Source organism: Nilaparvata lugens, chromosome X (genome assembly GCF_014356525.2).
Source record: "Nilaparvata lugens isolate BPH chromosome X, ASM1435652v1, whole genome shotgun sequence".
In the NCBI taxonomy this organism is placed as follows: Eukaryota; Metazoa; Arthropoda; class Insecta; order Hemiptera; family Delphacidae; genus Nilaparvata; species Nilaparvata lugens.
Window position 1 is genome coordinate 87,635,059 of NC_052518.1, and position 22,359 is coordinate 87,657,417.

The window sequence follows — 22,359 nt, forward strand, 5'->3', positions numbered from 1 at the left end:
ATTTAGAGTTTTGTGCAGATCGTGAATCTCATAGTTGTGCATGCATACGACTCAGGCAGAAGCATCAGGCTGTTGTTGATGCAGTCAAGGATAGAAACGTTTTCTTTGTATGCGATGATCTTCACAACCCATTGAGAAATACTCATGTGACCTCCACCGATGTGAAATGTTTCCTGCTGAAAGTTTTCACGCAAACTATGAAGAGTATCAAGGATAATATCAACAAGAGGGCAATGCGTCATTGCCCACCAGGACTTGCAATGAAATTCACTGTCATGTTTGATGACACTTGCATACTGCTAAAATCTTTCTTCAAGTTGGATAATGGTAGAATGGCTGCTATTGTTAATCTTGAGAAGGTAGCCAACTGGAGGGAAAAGGATGTGAAGATTGTGTTGAGTGTTCTCAATCAGGACCAATACTACAAGTGTGATTTTATATGTGGACAGCAATCTAAATGTCTACTGGGACTGGGTCAAAAGGAGATCAAATTTGCAGGATTTACAAAAATTGAGAGTACAGGACATGTGAAACGATTCAGGCTGGAGGATGGAACATCTGGTGATTCAGCTTTTGAGATTAGCATCTACAAGGCTGTACGCATACCTATGCCACTGCCATCTACTGGGGGATATGACGAAGTTGATGGACCATGCATTGTTCGTGAAAGGAATAAGCCATCAGTTGAGCGTTATGTCACCAACAATGATTATAGCCGAGGAGAAAGACTTCTTCAGCTGTATATTCTGTTCAATACTGAAGATTGATTATAAATGTTTGTCAATAAATACTGTGTGTATTGAACCATTTGTTATTATTGATTATCCTACTTCCTCATAAAGGTAAGAAATTAGGTTGCTATGCTTTCAATAAAGACAGTTTCAACGACCCCACTCCTCCCCTGTCATGATATGTTTACAGTTTTTTGTCTACTGCCTAATATCTATTGGCATGTTGACCAAGATGCAAAATATCAAAAGATATCCATTGAGATGTAATGGTATACAACCCTGTATACTTACCTCAACAATTGGGACCCTACATCAATCTATACCCCCCTGAAGGTTTGAACCTGGGACCTACAGCATGGAAAGCAACACCGCTAACCACTACACCACAATGGATATCTGTTTATTTGATGTTTTTTGAATCCTTGTTAAGCAGCTTACTCTGTATGACATGGTAAAGGATAATGAAAACTCAATAGGAAATTGTTCAATTCTTTTTTATATGTACGTGTATGTGCTACAGTGCAGTTAAAGTAAGTACATTCCATATTGTTTATTATTATTTTAAAAGACACATTTTGATGGAAATACTTTTATTTTCAAAATTTATTACAAGTAAACAATACATTTTTTTTTCTGGAATTTGTTACATCGAGATAAATCTTATAAGACAATACATTTCTGAATTCTTAAGCATAATGTTACAAGTATACAGCAATACAATTTTTAGAATTTCAAGCATCAAATTGTTACATCAAAATAACTCTTATAAAACAATACATTTCTGTATTCTTAAGCATAATGCTACAAGTAGTATACAGCAATACATTTTTAGAATTTTAAACAAATTTTAAGCAAATTTTCCAAAGTATACAACATCTTTACAATACCTATTGATAATACAATCCAATCAGCTTATGCATTTAGGCTTCGGAACATGGAATTCCATTTTTGAAAAATTCCAACGTATGTGTTGATATACATTTTGGGCATGAAACAACGTGCATAGTCATACTCTCTTTCTAATTCAGCAGTTATTCCCTCACCATTTATACTGGTTACACGTTTCACATAGCGTAAATTGATCTGTACTCCTCTGGGCATTTTGGCAAGATTCTCTAGGGTGACAGGTTTGAATACTCTACCCTCTCTGAAGATTGCTCCGGCTATCTCTGCATTGTTGGCAGCATTGTTGGCAGCACCATCAGCGGTTGGGGCGGCAGTGGCATCAGAGGCTGTGGCAGAGGTGTCAGTTGATGCGGAGGCATCAATGGTAGCGGTATCATTTGCAGAGGCATTGCATGGGGTGGTAGATGGGGCATTGCATGGGGTGGTAGATGGGGCATTGCATGGGGCTGTAGTGACATCAGAGGCTGCGGCAGCAGAGGTATCAGCGGTAGCGGAGGAATTCGGCATCTGTAATTTCCATATATATGTTAATAGTTGCTCATTACATTTCTACTGGTAATAGTTTGACCTATATTAGAGACATCCATAGTTGTGGGGGTACATGTTTGCAATATATATATATAATAAGCAGTATTATTATATCCATCATAACTGTCATGCATAGAAAGAGGGCTGGAAGCATTGTTCATGCAGCGTTATTTGACGAAGCATTGAAACTTAATTTTTCAATGTCTAACCTTATTTATTCTCACGTGATGGGTGTAGCAGTACTGAGGGGTATGCTTAAAGGAAGGTTTGGGGTGGGAAGGTTGGGTCATCTGGCACCCACATTAATCGAAAGTCTCCATGGTTCCAGGGTTGGAATTGATGTGGTTGAGGACGTGGCTGGGTACTTGGGTTTCTTGAATTAGCACTGGTTTGGAAGCATGGAGGAGGAGAGGGAGATGGAGGATGAGGAGGAGGAGTAAGAAGAGAATGAGGAGGATTTGATGTAGAACGGTTAGGCTGCTGGGTAGAATTGTTGGACCTGTTTGGTAGAGGAATGCTATTTGTTTGACGGTTGTTTGGTAGGGGAATGCTATTTGTTTGACGGTTGTTTGGTTGGGGAATGTTGCCATTGTTCAGAGTAGGATTCAGAGTTGGGCGGCTAATAGTAGGATTGAATGGCTGTTGTGGGTGATTGATAGGTTCGCAGGGTGGGGGATTGATAGATTGTGAGCCATTGACGCAGAATGTTGGATTACGAGTTTGGGTTCGATTTTGTAGGTTGTAAGGAGCAGACCTGTAGGAATGGAGGCTATTGTTGTGGGGAGCTTGTCTAGGGTTGGGTCCAAATGTAATTGGTGGTAAATGAGGATTGTTTGGAATGAATTGTACTTCCATTCTACCCCTTGACATCAGTTCATTGTAAGCCCTTTGGTCTCCCTCATCATGAGGTACCCACATTATCACTAGACGTCCTCTAGATATCTGGTCAGCAAGGTAGGCTGCTTCAAGCCTGCTGTTCATGTCAATACCATTGGATCGGATCATGGCTGAAAACGACATACATGCCGTTAGTATGGGTGGTTCTCTGATATTGTATGGGTTCGTTATCTATCTAGGGTTGGATTTTACAATACCCATTCAACAAGAATAGTTTTAAGAAAAAATTAATAGTATGCAAACTGGATGATCATCATGATGTGTGTGAGGAGACATCTTGAAGTCCCCACACAAAGTATTCATCAAAATGGGTCTTTTAAAATTCTCAAACTGAATGATCATCATGATGTGTGTGTGTGTGAGAAGACATCCCCACACAAAGTATTTATCGATATGGATCTTTTGAAATAATAATAAACAATATAGAATTCATCAAAATGGGTCTTTTAAAACTGAATGGTGAGGAGACATCCCCACATAAAGTATTTTCATCAGAATGGGTCTTTTAAAATAATAATAAACAATCTAGATTGTACTTACTTTAACTGCACTGTAGCACACACACACACACTCTAAAAACAGCAACTTGTCTCCAACAAGGTCAGCAACACAATGATAGCTCTTATGGCTAGGAGCTCCCATATATATACCCAAACAGTCTCCCACCACTCCCAAAGGTTGTGAAATTAATTCCAATTTATTTTTATTTATTTTTCATTTACTTTCATTTAATTGCGATTTTTTATGATTTATGATTTTTTTTTATTTTTTTTTATTTTTTATTTTTTTTTATTTTTTTTTTAATTTTTTTTTTTCATTTTTTTTTTCATTTTTTTTTTATTTTTTTTTTTTTTTAATATATTTTTTTTTTCTCTTTTTTTTTTTTTTATGACCTTGAGGTTAGGTTAGGTTAAAAAACTAGGGTTAGGTTAGGTTATGACGTCATGGGTGACCTTGAGGTTAAGGAGGACTCTGGGGCACTTGTGCCCCAGAGTCCTCCTGTTTATACTACTAGGAAGATAGTCACTCGTTACAATATTGACAAGGATGCAGTCTATGCACCCCCCCCCACACCATTTACCACTCATGGACAATGACAATGTAGTGTCATACTGTACATTAGTTTTTGCATTTCACCTTTCTTCCAATTGAATACTTGTACCCTATTACCACTTCTAAGAAAGTAATTGTAAATGAAAAAGAACCAGTGAACAGAGAATTGGCTTATCTTCGAAATCTTGCAGTATACTAAAAGTATTTTTTTATTGCAGAAATTTTCATTGAAGCATGAACTATTATTCATTCATATTATCCAATAACTCACTTTTTCTCGAGACTTTATGAATGATTGGTGGTTTTCTAATTACAGTATAAGAAAAAAATGTGTAAAACTTGATCTCTCCAAAACTAAATTTTTGCCGGGTGTTATCATGTAAAATTCTTGGGTTGAATTTGAATTGCCATGCATGACCAAACGTGGATAATAAAGAGTTCGATGAGAAGAAGAATGAACCATGTCTCCCAAATCGCTGTACAATCAGAATAGCAGGACAGATTTCATGTGATATTGGAATAAAATGGGGATAAATAATAATCTGAATGTCAAACTACTGTATAAGCATAAAGAATAATAGAGCATATATGAAAATAGTATATAACATAAAACACAATAGTGCAGACAAGAAGAAGGGCAATATCTCATTGAACAAAAACAATCAATTGTTTGGACGACCGAAAACCAGTTTTCCAGTTGTGTGTGAGTGTGTTTACTCACAATCATAGCAGTTTGGAACTGTGTTAGTGAGTTTGACCACACTTTTTCGAAAGGCTAGTATGGAATCGAAGCTTTCTTGATTGAGAGTTCTTTGCAGGTACTCTGTTTCAGATGCTTTTTCCAACCGATAATCATGAAAATGGTACCAAATTGTTCAGAAAGATTTGGACATCTCACGCTGTACTACTAAATTCCAATTCTCCAACTATAAAATGACTTCAAAATTTGATGAACTTGGAGAAAATTTGGCAAAGTTTGATGTTCAATAGAAAAAAATTGATAAGTGATATCAAAATTTGGCAGTACAGCCTGAAATTTCAAAATCTCTCTGAACAATTTGGTACCATTTTCATGATTATCGGTTAGAAAATAGCGTCCAAAACATGCTAGAACAAAGTGCCTGTTTGAGCCCTTTTTCCGAACTATAACATTGCTCTTAATACTATTATCACAAACACCTGGCAGTGCCACACTGCCGTAATTCTTTTGCGTGATACATAGCCAGTGACAGTAACAGAGGTTAGTACCCAAGTTTAGTCTATCAGATTTATTGTTTTTTTGCTATATGATGGATATGGCTAGAAAGTTTGTGAAACAGTTGGCTATATTGAGTTGTCCATACAAAGATGGTAAGTCATGTAGATTGATTAATGCACTCGAGGACAGTTGCTCTGCATATCAGGCTCTCGCACATTTCTACAATACATGGAGATGTCAACAGTGTAGAGAATGTGGAGTGATATAACCCATTGTTTTCTCACTCACTTACGGAAAAGGATCGAATTTGTAGATGATTATGTTAGAGGAATCCCAACTGCACCAATTATTGTTGAAGCTGAAATTGTGTACTCAAAATTCTCAATCATGCAGGTATGGCAAAGTTGTCCATTGTGGTCAGTTGATTGGGCAGGCTATAGAGAGGATATGGCTTGAGCAGACCTTTATGATGCAGTCGGGACAGAGTATTGGAAATGGGTGAAACATGAGATTATTTGTTTCAAGAAAGTATATGAATATTATATCCACTTATACACACACACGTACACATCCATTTTTCTATTAATGGTTTTTGTTCTGTTAAAGATGAGTCATGGTGCCAGCTCAAGACCATGGCGTCGGACAAGGCAGGCTGGTCAGCGGAGAAGATCAAGCCAAGCCCAGCAGCAGCAGCAGCCAGGCGAGATGATTGTGATGATGCTAGGACCTGCCAGCACAATCTTCAGGCAACTGCAAACTGCTGGTGGCATGGGAAACTTTGGTCTAGGACTATCAACCCTACAGGGTAGCACCTCGTCGCCTCGAGGTCACCACCGCTGCCAACGAATGTTGCCACAGCAGAGCAACTGATGTCGTCCACAAGCAACAACACCCCCACAGCGTTGATCACCACCACTACCGCACTTGCGGAGGGCAAACAGGCGTCGCCGATCAACACTGCAATCTGATCTGGGGTCAGGGTGGTACTATCGAGTGGATGGCAGATGGTATTCACCAGCACAATCTAGTCATAACCACCAATCACCACCTGCCCCAAGCCACAACAATCTGCCACCACCGATGTCTGACCGCATGTCCATGGTGGACTTGTGGAGTGAATTTCAAATAGCATTGGATGAAAGGGAATTCTCCCAGTCGGTAGCGCCTCAAAAATTCAATATCCAAATGAAGAGGACAATCCACCACCACCCTATGACCCTGCGTGGTCAGCAGCAGCAGTGGCAGTGCTGGACACACCGTCTGCTGAGCCAACTGGAGCAGTGACAGTCGACCATCCTCCTCCTCCTCCCCCACCTCTGTCGCAGGTTACTGAGCCAGCTGATGATGAGGAGGAGGATGAGGCTGATAAGTTGAGTGAAGCAGCCGGTGGTATTCTAGAAGAGGAGTTGGACTCACTAGAATACCTCAACCAAATGAATAACATTGGACTGTGATATAAAAGGATGTGCATCCATCCTTGAGAGACAGCTGTGTGATGGCTTGGTGAACTGTTTGCACACTGCGGAACCTCTCATAGAGATGACAGCTGTGCAATGGCTTGGTGAACCATCTGCACGCTGCATGATCCTCAACAGCTGTGCAATGGCTTGGTGAGCTGTCTGCATGCTGCGGAACCTCTCATAGAGACGACAGCTGTGCAATGACTTTGTGAACCATCTGCACACTGCATGATCCTCAATAGCTGTGCAATGGCTTGGTGAACCATCTGCATGCTGTGGATCCTCTGATAGAGATGACAGCTGTGCGATGGCTTGGTGGACCATCTGCACACTGCATGATCCTCTACAGCTGTGCAATGGCTTGGTGAACCATCTGCATGCTGCTGAAAATGATAGTTTTAGTACATTACTATTGTTTTGCACGGTAAAAGTTCCTTTAATTAATCAAATTCAAAAAATTACAGATGGCTGAAAACAGAGCACAAATGAGGACAGCATCAGAACAGCTTTGGAGGCTGATAAAATATTCTCCGATTGTGCGAGCTTCAAACCGCTTGTACTGGGCAACCTAAAGGAGCTTGAATCCGGCAGGAAATACAGCATCCTTTGTGTGAAAAGAGCTTCCAGCAAGAAGTTCCCAGAGTTTGGCGAAGGAATCATAGCACAAATCGAGAGGGATCATGACATCCTGTCAGTCTTCATGCCAAAGATGTACAACACCATGTTCAAGAGTGTTGAGAAGGATCAACTGATGGGAATGCATGGCTACAAAGTTGCTGTTCATGCAATAGGGCAAACACATAGAGTGGAGCGATTCAAGCCGTGATCAGTATTATTTGTATTGTATTATGAAATTTCAGACTGGAAAAAATCTTTTGCTCATATGATTTATATAACATTGCTATCTCAATAAGATTCACTGTATTATGGATTTTCTTCTCTATTTTTAATATGTTTGTTAACTTCTATATATATGTATACTTCCTCAATATGCTGTCCTCAGTTGCTTTTACACTTGTATCAGAAATTGTTACCTCAACAAGATGAATATTGAGTATGCTGTTCTCAACTGCTTTTGCACTTGTATCAGAAATTGTTACCTCAATAAGATAAATATTAATTATGCTGTCCTCAACTACTTTTGTACTTTATCATCAATGATTTGCTCAATGAAAATGTTTGTAAAGAATGTAATATTAATAATAAAGAGTATCTATATACAGCTCTCATGAATAAAGAATAAATGTTGTCAATCCATCATTTTGTTAAATGCTTGTCTGTCATAATAAAAAATTGTCATATGAACAATCAAAATGTTGTATTCGACTCATTGATATTCCTTATTGAACTAGTCCTCGAGATATCACTGAGTGTACACTGAGTGAACACTGAGTGTACACTGAGTGAACACTGAGTGTACACTGAGTGAACACTGAGTGTACACTGACGAACACTGAGTGAACACTGATGAACACTGAGTGTACACTGACGAACACTGAGTGTACACTGATGGACACTGAGTGTAATTTATTTATTTACAACAATATGGGAGCACACAGGAAAACCCAAAAATTGCTCCCCAATAGAAAATTACAATAAGCACTTCACAAAAAAAACTTAAAAATTGAGAGAAAGACATGAGGAAAAAACTATTTCAAATTTGTGAAGAGAAAAAAAATGTGATGAGAATCTAACACTGAGTGTAACACTGGTGAACACTGAGTGTACACTGAGTGGACACTGAGTGTACACTAACTATAGATTTCCTGTTTCAACAGGACTATGATATATAATAAGTAATGATGTCAGCCCATCATGACTCACTTATAGCTAAACTATGGCTATAGATATAGGGTTATACCAATAAGTATACAGATTTGAATACAATGAGTTTCTATTGAACAATTCATCTATTACATTAAACAGTAGATGACTATCTATATTCCATTATGAAACAGAATATGTATATTGGTCATTGAAAATCCTCTTGTATAGTTTGTGGTTTCCTGATAGACCTCTGCCTTTCCTCTCATTCTGAAATGCTGCATACTCCATCAGTTTGTACAGTATCCCGAAAAGCAGCACTGTAGATAGATATTAGTAGAGCAGGGTCTCCTGAACAGCCCTCAGTAACTCTGAATCTCTTCACACGTCCATCATCTCTGCAGTATGAGAATCCTGCAAAGGTGACCTTCCTGTTGTTGCTGATAAGAGTTAGACTCTTGTCACCACATTCAAATTCACACCAATACTTTCAGGATGAACAATCATCGAAGATCAATATTCAATCTTGACATCCTCATTTTGCCAATTATATACTTTATCCAAATTTACAACAGCTACTTCACTAGACTTGAGACTGTAGATAGTATCCGAAGGTACTCATTGGCTATCGCCAAACAGAACATAACCTTTAAAGTATGACATTGTTAACAGTTAGCGATTGACTAATATCCTGGAGACAAATGTCCTCACTTATATAGCTTAGAGTGATAGTGGTGGTGGTGGGGGTGAATGATGGAACAGTAATTCAGATTAGTTGTTTATTTATTGAAGGGAATAAATCATGACAAAAACTTTGATCTTCATACAATGTCTTCATAATCCAATCGTGAGTTGAGTTCACAATATTGAGCGCACAAAATTGTGGTGTATCTCTAGCCGTAGGATCCAAATATGGTTCAGTCAGCATCTTCTGCACAGTCACCATATAGTTGAGTAGGTAATGGTCCGGGCAGTAGCTTCCAAGTCCAGCACTGATCCTCAGCAATTCCTCAGGGTATCTTGTGGTATAGATAGGGTGATGTCAAGTCAACATACTCTATATTCACCTCATCATCCAGCTGCAGCAGCTTGTCCAATAGAGCGATTGTGTCATATCCAAAGACAAAGATCTTGATTGGTCGACCCCAGTTGATACTCAGCCATGTAGTATTCGCTCTATTAGCTGCAGAAGTTCTTAATCCAGCAGTGGCATTGAACGTGAAGCCAGCTCCCATCATCTTGTTACATTCATCTTGCTCAAATGTCATAGCATTTTTCATCAGACTGGTTATACCCAGTCTACGAATGCTATCAATCTCCACTCCATTGATTTCATAGCTTATCTCTGTAAATAGGTGAGCTGTATACTCTAGATGCAGATAGCCTTCTGATGGTAGAGTATAAGTGTCCTGCTGCTGTCCTGTGTAAAAAGGTCATAAGAAAACTTGACTTGAGAATGCATGAATTTAGCAAGTTCCTTCTTTGCATAGCACACTCAATGCATGCCGGCGCCAGTACTGCTGTCAAGATTGATGATACCGCATTCTCGTCTCAACAGTCCTGCAGCCGGTAGAGCATCCTGCATAAACACTCCTCGGAACTTTCTTCATTTCAAATGGCATAAATACTTGTGGAGATCCAAATCTGTTAGCACTCGGTCAGGCAGAGCAATCATCATCTTCTCCTGCATTGATGACAGCGGCGGCTAACCCCATTTCCCATCCTTGGCTGAAGTCTTAGATAAAGATCCCGACCCTTTCTGGAAGCTGTTGATCTCCTACAACATACAGTGCTGCAACGTGTCCTTTGTCGATGTTTACCGCCTCCTCCAAATTTTGCCTTAGCCTTCATTATGTTGGTCACCACTAGCGCTGCAGCTTTTTCCAACACTCCTGCATCCGAAGAGTTCACTACACTCCAAGCTCGATCAGTTAATGTACTGTTGGCCACTGCTCAACTCGCTGTATCACTATTCTTTGACTAGGCAATATCATGCTCCTTGCAGGCCTGATCAAGGCTGTTGATTCCTGGATCACTTTTCAAGTTTTGTTCCTGGCCCGCAGTACTGATAGCCAGGGATATGCAGTTCAACTGGTAGTATATTGATGGCCTTATTAACCACTGTACCAGCAGCACCCTTAACGATTTTACCAGTGACTTCGGTGAATGATGATAGTACACCATGCCCTTGATACCTCCTCTTTCCTTTACCACCGGCCATCTAATGATCAGTCAACTCAATATCAGATGCTTTTATACCCTTCTCCTCATCCTTTGCCCTTGAGTTTGGTAAATTTTCCTGAGCTGCAGTATTACCCTCTACTGCAACTCTAACATATTTCATCATATGCTCTCCAATCCCATCAGCATTCCCTATTGCAGACAGTTCGGCTAGAATCTTTTTATCAAAGAAAAAATCTAAAAATATCTGCAATACTTCAATTGTATGTTTTTTCAGTCGAGCTTCTAGGTATTGCTTGTCGATCATTTCCTTTGTTTGAGCATGCAAATACTGCTTGTTGACTGCATCCAAGTCTCCAATCTTGGGTCTTGCAAGTCTGTCAATATAGAGTTATTGAGGCTTGTAAATATTTGCGATGTAGTGTTATCTATAGTCTTCGGCAGCCAGGTCCAAATATAGATTTTTACATGTAACCAGATTCACAGCATCCCCATCATTATAAGGAGATACAAAATTTATCACACATCTATGATAGGCATTGACATTGCCCAAGATATCCATGATTCTTCTACTCTTCTGCAACATAGTTGTACTATATATCAGTAATGATCTCAACCATTTACAAAGTTATAGTAATAACAGCTCTTTATATTGTGACTAGTGTACAGGCTTGTCATCTATATATTCACCTTCCACCAACTCTTCTAGAATGGAGTTAATCTCATTCCCATGACCGGTGTTTCCAACTGCTCTGGATTGATCTTATAACTGTAGCCTGTCCACAAGTTCATTCAGATCATTGTAGTATACATACTCAATTTTAGTAGCATTGTTTGCAACCATATTAAACAGTGTTGCTAATCCTCTTCCAGAAGTCGGATGTTGCAGCAGGTGGGAAATTGTCTTCTTATACTTGTTATCATTGAAGTTTTGGATGTAACCATTAGGCTTACTATTTTGTCTATACACATTAGTAAAATGTAGAATGTGTCTGTATGCATTCTTATCAGCTTCTTTTACATGCTTATTATCAGGCTTCTTTTTGAAAATTAGTTCACAGAGTCCTGGCATTGCATCGAAAATCATGACATGCTCCTCATTCTCAGGAGCTGTCAGCACAATCATATTCCCATTTTCTCCAAACGTTAGAAGCTTACTACTCAAGTAATGATTGTTTCCAATCACTGTTGGTCCGAATGTTTGATCCATGCTTCTATCTTGTATCAATGATTTATGAATATATGGAGATATAGGTTTTCCTGTGAACTTATATTGATTCAACATCTTTTGCACTGCCTTTGAACTGCTAGTATTCAAAAGTTTCTGAGCACTGTATCCTCTTCCCCTTTGTCATCACCATCATCATCATCATTGTCATCATCATCATCATCTGAAGTACTATGAGTTGGGAACAGAGTTTGTGCGACTGAAGCACTTGTACTCGGAGTGGAGCTTGAAGCTGCTCCAAATGATTCATAGGTTGATGGCCCCTCATCCCCCTCTGTTACATCTTGCAGACGTGAATGTGATGCTCTAGACAGTGGTCGCCAAACAGTCGATCGCGAGCTACCAGTAGCTCAAGGGGTAGTTTTTATTGCTCACAGATATGCTTTTGCAAAAGAATGTCGTCCAGTTTGATTATAAACACTTTCCCAGTCTGAAGAAAATCAATGCTGAGAAAAATCCTCCACAGCACCGCAGCAATAACCAAGAATACATTACAATTCTTTCAGATTTAAGACAACAGTTTAACCAACGATTTCAAGATTTTAAAAGCATATCAAATATGATACAACTCATCAACTCTCTTTTGTAGATATCTTTTGCAGAAGATTCTTCAGATTGTGTAGTAAAACATTTTGGTAGAGATCAGGTCTCAGTTGAAATGGAATTTGTGGATTTTCGAAATGATCTGTCTCTCAGATCACTTTCCACAACTGGAAATATTTGGCCTAATATTAAGAAAAATATCCAAATATTATTCAAGTTCCATCAAGGTTGAAAGCAATGTTCAGCTCTACTTACTTGTGTGAAGCATCTTTCCAAGTATGAAATTCATAAAAAATCGATATAGGAATAGACTGACTGATGAACATTTGGACAACTGCATCAGAATGGCGGCTACAACTTACACTCCAAACATCAAGAAAATACTTGATGACCAAAACGAGTTCCACTGCTCTCATTGAAATGTAGGTACATTTCAACTTTTTTTATACTTTTTGCTATGAGATAAGTAGATTTCAACACTAGAAATGTATCTTTATAGGCGTTAAAAGTGTGAAAAATTCATTTTGCATACCATACTTTCTTTAGTCTTATATTCCTTGTTAGGTCACTAGGAGATTTATAAATGCTATTCTAGCTCACAGGCTCATAAGTTTGGCGACCATTGCTCTAGACATTGGGACTTTTGGATGGAATGGGGTTGGTGGCGGTGTAGGCTGTACATAACACTGTTGTGCCGGAGGCTGTTGTAGCTGTACTAGAAGCAGGTGCTGCTGCTGCTGCTGTTGAGCTGGAGGTGCTTGTTGCTGAGCTGCAGGCAGTTGCTGCTGGGCTGCAGGAATCTGAAGAGTCTCAATGATTTCTTCCAGTTGTTCAGTTAGCGGTTTGAAATGTTTTGTATGCTGCTCCTCTGTCAATTCTCTTCCAAGTGTAAGCTCCTTATGCTTTCTCTTGATGTTATGTCTTAACTTTGCAATCTCATTGATGGTAGGAGCAGCCTCCTCCAATGTCTTCTGACGAGGTCGAACCATCCTGCTTGCCTCACAATAACAGACTGATACTCTACTAGACTTACACCTCGACTAAATAGGTGTCAAGACCATCTCTGTAGCGTCCTGCATTCTTTTCTGATGAGCGATCAATGACAAGGAATGGATGTGCAGCTGACAACCAAACCTTGTTACACATGTACTTAAACTTATCAAAGGTCATATCAGCACCAACATGGTCTCCATACAGATGCTTCAAGCTCAGCTCATCCTGTCCAAACATGATTAGGAAATTTGCATTGTCACAAATCAACTGTTTTGGAATGTGGCTATACATCTGTGCTGAATAGAAAACATCAACATCACTGCGTCTGCCTGCACTGAAGTATTTCCTGATGGCATCCTGCTGCTCACAGATCACATCATCAAAGATAATAATTGAATTGACAGGCAGCTCATGTGGTTCAGGTATTTCCTCACTCGTATCACACTCAACATATTCCATCCCTTCGCCCAATCATTGCATAATAGTGTTACGCAATCTGTACTTGGACTGAAATGTAGTCTTTGAAAAAAGGTGTATATTTCAGAAATGTATCCCTTTCGGATCAAAAAGCATGTTCAACAGTAGATTTGTCTTACCACACCCTGAAGGTCCACATATAATACATCTCATATGGTTGGGGAACATAGGACCATGACATCTCTTCTTCTTCTTATTGTTCATTTCAAGACCACAGCCTTCCACCACCTGATCAAAATCAATAATTTTGAATAAGTTTCTCCATTGTACAGCCTCTCTCATCCTAGACCAAGTCACTTTTATCAATCAATGAGTCATGATTAGAACTATATCCTTTCCAATGCATTGGCAGCTTGTCTCCTCGTCTCCTCAAAACCTTTTCAATCTTAAAGATGCTGGGCACTTTTGTCTTCACAATTTGTTCAGAGTAGAACCATCCTTGAATGGGTTCACCTCTATGGTCTTCCAATTCATATGTTACAGGCACTGCAGGACGTACACATGTTACTGTAAACAGTTCATTTATCCAATTGGCTAGGTATCCTTTGTCAAAAGTATTTTTATACAGTAGCCTCTCTCTTATCCGGACTCATCGGGACTGAGGCCAGTCCGGATAACGTTTTTTCCGGTTAAACCGACGTTCCCTAAAAGTCGTTAAATTGGTACGCATATTTTGTAGTTTATAAGCTAATAATGACTTTTACGTAAAAATAATAAAACTAGACGCTTTATTATGATATCTGTGAACACAAAACACAAGAAAATAGTTAGTTGCTAAGCCTTTTTACATTTGAAATATTTAAAACCAAACAGCAATTATGATTCGTGGCAGGTGCAGAAGTACTGTACAGTCCGGTTGAACCGATGTGCTGATGATTATTTTCCGGTTAAAGAGATGTCACTTCCGTGGAGTGTAGTCCGGTTAAACCGATGTCCGGTTAAAAGGTGTCCGGTTAAGAGAGAGGCTACTGTACTTGCTTATTCTAACCTTGTCCCCTGGCACAATATCTTGATGAGGACCTGGATAGAACCTACCTCTACACTTTGCATTCTTCTTCTGCAACTCTTCTCAATAAGCTTTATGCTCTTTACTAAGATGGTTAAGTAGTGCTTTCTCATGCTTCTTTTTCACATCTGCTGGTCGCATACCAATTGTTCGATGGATTTTGGAATTATACTCTTTGAGAAGTGAGGATAGCATGTCTATCCAGCTATGGGTTCCTTGCTCAGTAAACTTGATCCACATTAACTGTTTAAGCGTTCTGTTGAAACGTTCCACTATAGACGCCTTCTTCTCTGATCCAGTTGAGTAGTGACCTCTCTCCCCTTCTCCACATTTTTCCTCATTCCTCTCTCATTTTTTCTTTTCTTGTAAACCAGTTATACCATTGTCCTGGTAAACGGTAATACCATTGTCTTGGTAAACCAATAATACCATTGTCCTGGTAAACCAGTAATACCATTGTCCTGGTAAACCAGTAATACCATTGTCCTGATTTTGTCCTGATTTCTCCTGTTTTTTGACATTCCACTCTCATTTTATCAAATGTTTTTCATCGAAAATCATGATTATCTTCCTTTGTAAACAAACCTAGTCTCAAGTTTACTTTTAGTGCCTACATTTGGCATTGTAAGAGGTGACTCATGCGAACAAGGGGAAATTATTGCAAGACATTGTGCAATTGGTATGAGGATAGTAAAGTGATAGTTTGATAGTACTCACTCTCTCAACCCTACAGTGTGAACAGGATTTGAATGCTGTCAAAGTCTGGTCATGTGACATGGTGTGTGATCATGTGACAGGTGGAGGTGGAGTGGGGGTCGTTGAAACAGCCTTTGTTGAAAGTATAGTGAGGTGATTTCTTACCTATATGAGCATGTGCATAATCATCATCACTAACACCTCTGTCAGTCAGCTTGCTGAAGAATACCCCTTTTGGTGGTAGTGATGCTTCTTCAAGTTTCTGCCATGAATCACAGTAGTTGTATGGAAACACACCTTTCCTAGAAACAAGGTCTAATTTGTCTCCAAACACGTTGGCGGTATGCAAAGGCACATTGGCTAGGTCTTCTGGAGTGGTTGTCGATTTACAAGGTTGGTGACCAGATTGTCCAAGCTATCTGGCGTGAAATGGAATGTGTCGATAAATCGAAGCTGCAGATTCTCTGAGACTCGTTTTGTGAAGGAGATATACTATTCAGATGTATTAGGAATAACAGTCAATTTTTCTTTATTGCTACCCAGTTGAGGAATGATGAGATGAGTATCATAGTTTGACGAATTGTGAAGAAACACTGGAATGTACGTTTGCTGTTGTCTCTGAAGGTTACATCTTCGACACAGAGCTCCCCGATAGACTCCTGTAATATGGCAGTGATTGTGCACCTTATCATCGTTGAATGGTTTCTCACCAATTCTCACCAGCTTCACAATTGGTGGTAGCATTATGTCTAGCGATCTCCCTTTCAGAGAATGGAATCATGTTCATTTTCTGGCAGTCGATTGCTTCATTGAGATCTCTTGCATGCATGGTCAGAGTTTTAATAAAGTTTTTTGCTGCATCAGGTCCTCTGTAGATGAGCGGTTCCTTATGGATGAGTTTGGTGATTGTTAGCCATGATAGCATTAAGTCCCTATCTCTTACAAAGTGGAGGCAGTAGCTCATAGCTCTATGATGTTGTGTCATTTTGGTTGCCTTCCCAATCCATTGCTCATAATCCTCGTCACTCTTCTCAAGCAGACATTTAAAGTCAGCATATGCCACCAAAGGTAGTCTATACTTTCTCAAGTGTTTTTCAAATTTCAGAATTGCTGGGCTTCCATCCTCTTTCAACTTCGGCATGATGATCCTTGCAGACTTGTTGTTGATGCAAAACTGTTTGTGCTCCTTCATCTTTTGCTCACCATTTCATGGTTGAATAGTGGGTGAAGCATCGGCGACAAATGATAATATTTCCATGATGCTTTGTGAGCTGGGATCTGACGAGTCTTTCAAAGTTCTTGATGTAGCAGTAGTGGCTGCTGACTCTCACCTCCTCCCCATCCTAAAAAAGGTGGAATCACTGTCGGCATCATCATCTTCACTCTCACATAGAAGGAGAACTTCAAAATAGTTATCAGACATCTCCTTGCTGACTCTTCTCAGAAATATGATATTCTTCTCATCCAAACCATAGATGTTGACTGACACTCCTGGATTATCATTTTTGAAACAATCAATCTGATTGATGCTGGTGGGGAATGATATTCCATTGAAATTATATTTTTCAGCAAGGTGATGATATCTCTCATTGATTCGTTGAGGATCATGCCCCTCAACATGTTTGGCAAGGATTGCCCACTTAAAACAATATTGATCACTATTCCTCGGGTTGGTGACGGTTTTGCATGCTGCTATTTTGACCAGTAGCTCGATATAGGAAGATCCTTATAGCAGTGTGAGCTTGCTTATGCATATGAGGAGTCCATCAATGATCAGACGACTCCATCCACTTGAGTTCGCTTCAAACTTTGCCTCTTCCTCCAGTAGAGTGCTCACTGCTCCATGCATGATGTTGGGTAGATCTCCGATGTTGAAGATTGAGTAGTTTGGTGTCTTGAAGGGCATTTTGGAACTCCTCCTGCTCAACATTGCTATCATCAAGTTTTGTGCGGAAATATGTTGACTCCAATACAAGGTTTAACTTGAGGGATCCATGTTCTATGAACTGCTGCACAACGGTGTGAGAGATTTTCTTTTCCAAGTTGAACAGGAAGGTATGAAAGTCCTTGGCAGGGGTCTCCATGTGAGCGTTATTATAATATAATGTCTGAAGGCTGGATTTGAATGCCTTCTCCAGCAGAACAAACTCGCCTGGACTGCTTGACGGTTGCCCACATCTTTGTGCTTTGCTCATCTGAAACATAGTATAAACAGCATTCATCAGTATTATTCATGATTATAATTAGATCTGATAGCATTCGAAGACCATAGTATTGCAACCTTTAAGAAAATGTTTCATAAAACAGGGTTATAGAATTATTTCCTTTTAGACCATAATGAACCTGAATCATATTATTCGACATCAATAGTGATACATTATATGAGAGTTATACAAATTTGTTTCAAATGATAAAGTTATTTTTCGCACCATTTTATATATCTCCATCCTCTTCATCCTGGTCTCATATATTATAAGCGATAACCTCCTGGGTAAAGCCTTTCGGACAGCATTTGACCCCAGCTAGGGCTGTCGGCGCTGAATGGGGAGGGTCGATTCTCCTCCTCCCTCACCCGGGATAGCAATTCATCACAGTTAGGGGTGTCAGTGCTGAATGGGGAGGGTCGATTCTCCTCCTGACCCGGCCATCGCGGCTTCACCCTGCCAACTGGCTAGCAATATTGCCCGGCCTTGTTTTTAAACCTATCCTGCCAGTGGGATCCAGGTTCTCAGCCTGTGGCAATAATCCTTCTCCCTATCCATATCTGAAAATAATATCATTAGCATCAGTACCATGTCTATAGAACTGTCTCTCTCTTCTTTCCCTCTCCTCCATCTACTTAGCTAGAGCAACATTATATTTGGTCTTAGAATTTGTTATAATTTTTTGCAAAAGATATCCATCGTGGTGTAATGGTTCTACAGTCAGGTACACCCCCTCTACATATCTACATTCCTTAACCAAACATCCTACATCCCTACAATATACAATTAAGATTCGAACCTGGGACCCTATGAATATTTCAAACCTGAGTCCTCTAGAATGAAAAGCGGATGCGCTCAACCACTACACCATGATGGATATCTCTTGTTACATTAACTATTCCTATATACTAGCTATGCTGGATAAACAAATATGATGATACACAGAAAACATATTCAAAATAAAATGGATACTTGTGTACTAACCTCTTTCGCACAATTGAAGATCGAAGACTATGCAGCAGACTGGACTGTGTGTATGTGTGTGTGCTCTACACTAGTACTGGTGAGCTATACCAGTAACAGTTATGCTACTTTACAAAACCAGTACTAGGAGCTACACACAAGTGCTTCACTGAATGCTCCAAGCCTAATGGGCACTAAGTAGGTGAGCTATTTGCAGTGGGCAATGTATATGAAATGCAGTGTGTGTGTATATGCTCAAAACTAGTATTCTATGCTGACAAAGCAAGTAACTAGGAGCTACAACTTGCGGCGGTGTGGCACAACCAGGTGTTTGTGATAATGGTATTAATTCTAATATGCCCGGTAGCAGAGGCTTAGGAGGGGGAGCCATATAGCTGTGTGCTCAACCGGAAACTATTGCAAGATGCTATAGCAAGAAAAAACTATTAAAAGTGTGACAAGTATGAAAACTCTACACACACACACACACACACACACCACACACACACACACACACACACACCACACACACACACACACACACACACACACACACACACACACACACACACTATAACACAACCTCTGTGTGAAAAAATAATATGAAAAATCACTTGTGACACAGACTTCAGGAGCACACTCTCTGCTAATGATCAAAACACTGCACTGATGCTTTTCAACTGTTCTACACACTATTTATATGCTTCCCAAGTGAGTGGGGGGTCTTCTGATTTATTTTTATTCATTTTTGATTTTTCGTTTTTTTTCTAAGTTTTTTTTCCAAGTTTTGAAGCTTTGGAATTTTGACCTTGACCTTGACCTTGACCTTGACTTTGACCTTTACCTTGACATCGACCTTGACCTTGACCTTGACCTTAGGTTAGATTAGGTCAAAAACCTAAACCTCGAACCTCGCATGTGTCCGCAAAATATCTACTCCGAAACGTGCTCTCTATAGTCAACAGCAACAGGGAAGGCTCAAAATCGAGAAAATGGCCAACCATTAAAGAACAATAGAAAAAGGATGAAGGAAGAAATATTGGCACCTTTATAAACAATAGGACAATCCTTTCAGATCCCATCAACCTGTTGCATTTCTACATTCAGGTAGTTGGACCCACCAGAGACCTCAAAGCCATATTTTAGTTGTATACTTACACAGCTTCAGTTCCTTCATTCCCAATAGTGTCCGTTGTACTTCTCACTTTTGTTCCAACTATTATATCATAGCCACTAGAGCTCATTAAAATCCTATACACTGATGTTGATGGTAACTTGTATTCTACATCTCTGCAAAAAATAACAATCTTGGAAAATGCAATATTTTGAGGAGTTTGTGAAGGGATCAAGGAATTCAAGTTTTCAGTTCACGTTATTATGGCAGTGGAGAAAGATGGGAGGACAACGTTGCCGATTCTCACTGCCTTGTCAATGCCTTCTATGGACGGTAGCTGACAGGTTTATTAATGCAATATCAATTGTTCATTCTCGTTTAAAATAAACAACTATATTTTATTAAGCAAAAAATGATATTTTTCAATAATTTCATAATGAATTTTCATGATTTAGATGGAATATTTTGTTAATTAATTACTAATTCTACATTAATGAAAGACGATCAGGCAACAGAGCAAAGCGAGAAAGAGGTAGCGCTATCCGCTTTGTTGAACAATGGACAAGGATAGCAATGCCATTGCTAATCGTACACTGTTATTATAACGTGGACCTCACTATAGCTGAATAACGGTTATTAAAAATAATATAAAAACATGAAGTACCCTTCCATTTGAAACATTTTGAACTTTTAAATGTATCTTCAAGCATTTCATATTTTTATGTTGTTTTCAATAATTATAATAAACTAGCCCATACAAGTGAGTAATTTCTGAAAAACGGTATATATCTGATGAAATTTCAACTGTTTACTCCCAATGCTGTAGATCTTGTATCTTGTCTTGTCATTTCGAGAACTTTAGTTATTCGAGAAATAATAGAAAGTATTGCAAATTTCAACTTACATTTTTGTAACTCCACCAAGTACTATGTGAGAGTTTTCTGGTGTGCCCGGGACTAACTCATATGCAATCTCTGCAGCAGAAAAGTAAATTCAATATGGTTACAGTCTTCAAAAATGTGAAGTGCAGTATTCTATGTAACCAGCATGTTTGTACATTACAAAACACAGTTTGAACGATACATACTTTCGTCAACAGATCATTGATAGACAAAGAATCTACTTATATTGTGAGGTCCACCGATTCTCTGCCTTGACACAGTTTTATATAGCAGGTAGCTAATCCGGTACATCCAATGTAACATTTACTGTTCATTCTTGTTTAAAATTATCGACCACATTTTATTCGTCAAGGGAATATATTTTTCAACGATTGAACTATAGACTACATATTCATAACTATTGGGACATATATTGTTGAATTCGTAGCGCTATCTTCCTGCTTTGTCAGATGATGGACAAGGATAGCAACACGAACGTTAATCATACAGCGTGGGTGAAAAGTTCGAGAACGGCTTAATATCTCATACACAGAGGTAATTTGATGGTGGGTGTGATTGGGGATCTTACTCAAATTCAAAATACTACTTTACTATGACTTCAAAAATTTGGTCCGCCATCTTGGATCCGCCATATTGAATGCGACTTTGTTTTTTTAAATAGGAAGGTGGTCATGCGATACATGATTTCGATACAAATTTCAAGAAAAACAGAATGGTGAAAATCGCACATCGATATCTCGAACCGTTCAGAAGATATTCGCATTATTAATCAATACTATTCAAAGCAGAAATGAGAGAAAAAAGTATGAGAACGGCTTAGTATCTCATGAAAGATTGTGATTACAAGGTGCATGTGATTGGGGATCCCTCTCAAATTGGAAATACTACTTTACTATGACTTCAAAAATCTTGTCTGCCATCTTAGATCCGCCATATTGAATGCAACTTTCTTTTAATGGGAAGGTTGTACAATACATACAATACATGATTCCGATACAAAATTTTATGAAAAAAAGAATGGCAGAAACCACATATCGATATCTCAAACCGTTCAGAAGATATTCACATTATTAATCAATATCATGCATATCAGAAATGAAATAGATAAGTGGAATTTATTATTCACTATTCATCAATTCAATAGCCATTAGCATGAAGAAACTATCTACTATAGTGGGGTCCACGTTATAATGACAGTGTTAACGTTATAATTATCAATTGTATTGCTATCCTTGTCTATCATTCAACAAAGCTGATAGCGTTATCTCTTTCTCGTTTTGCTCTCTTGCCAGATCGTCTTTCAACAATATAGAATTAATAATTAATTAACAAAATATTTCATGTTAGTTATGTAAACTCATTTAAAAAATATAGTTTTTTGCTTGATAAAATATAATTGATCAATTTAAACGAGAATGAACAGCTAATATTACATCAATAAACCAGTATCAGCTATCGTCTATAGAAGGTATTAACAAGACAGAGGATCGCAACGTTGTTCTCCTATCTTTCTTC

General features: G+C 38.9%; 2 protein-coding genes across 4 annotated transcripts in view; both read right to left on the bottom strand.

The window, feature by feature from the left end:
- LOC111064557 overlaps positions 1 to 22,359 on the bottom strand; it is a 595,337-nt gene that overhangs the window by 277,674 nt on the left and 295,304 nt on the right. For all 3 annotated transcript variants that reach the window (XM_039441820.1, XM_039441821.1, XM_039441819.1), the window contains exons 9-10: positions 20,847 to 20,916; positions 19,987 to 20,118 (exon numbers count right to left, since the gene is read on the bottom strand). In XM_039441820.1, coding sequence (XP_039297754.1) covers positions 19,987 to 20,118; positions 20,847 to 20,916 — 202 coding nt within the window. The remainder of the gene's footprint in view (positions 1 to 19,986; positions 20,119 to 20,846; positions 20,917 to 22,359) is intronic.
- On the bottom strand, positions 1,629 to 3,222 carry LOC120354510. Its single transcript, XM_039441823.1, has 2 exons — positions 2,375 to 3,222; positions 1,629 to 2,144 (listed from the first exon to the last, which is right to left on the bottom strand). Exons 1-2 carry the CDS (start codon positions 2,453 to 2,455, stop codon positions 1,644 to 1,646), a joined length of 582 nt encoding a protein of 193 aa, XP_039297757.1. The 5' UTR covers positions 2,456 to 3,222; the 3' UTR covers positions 1,629 to 1,643.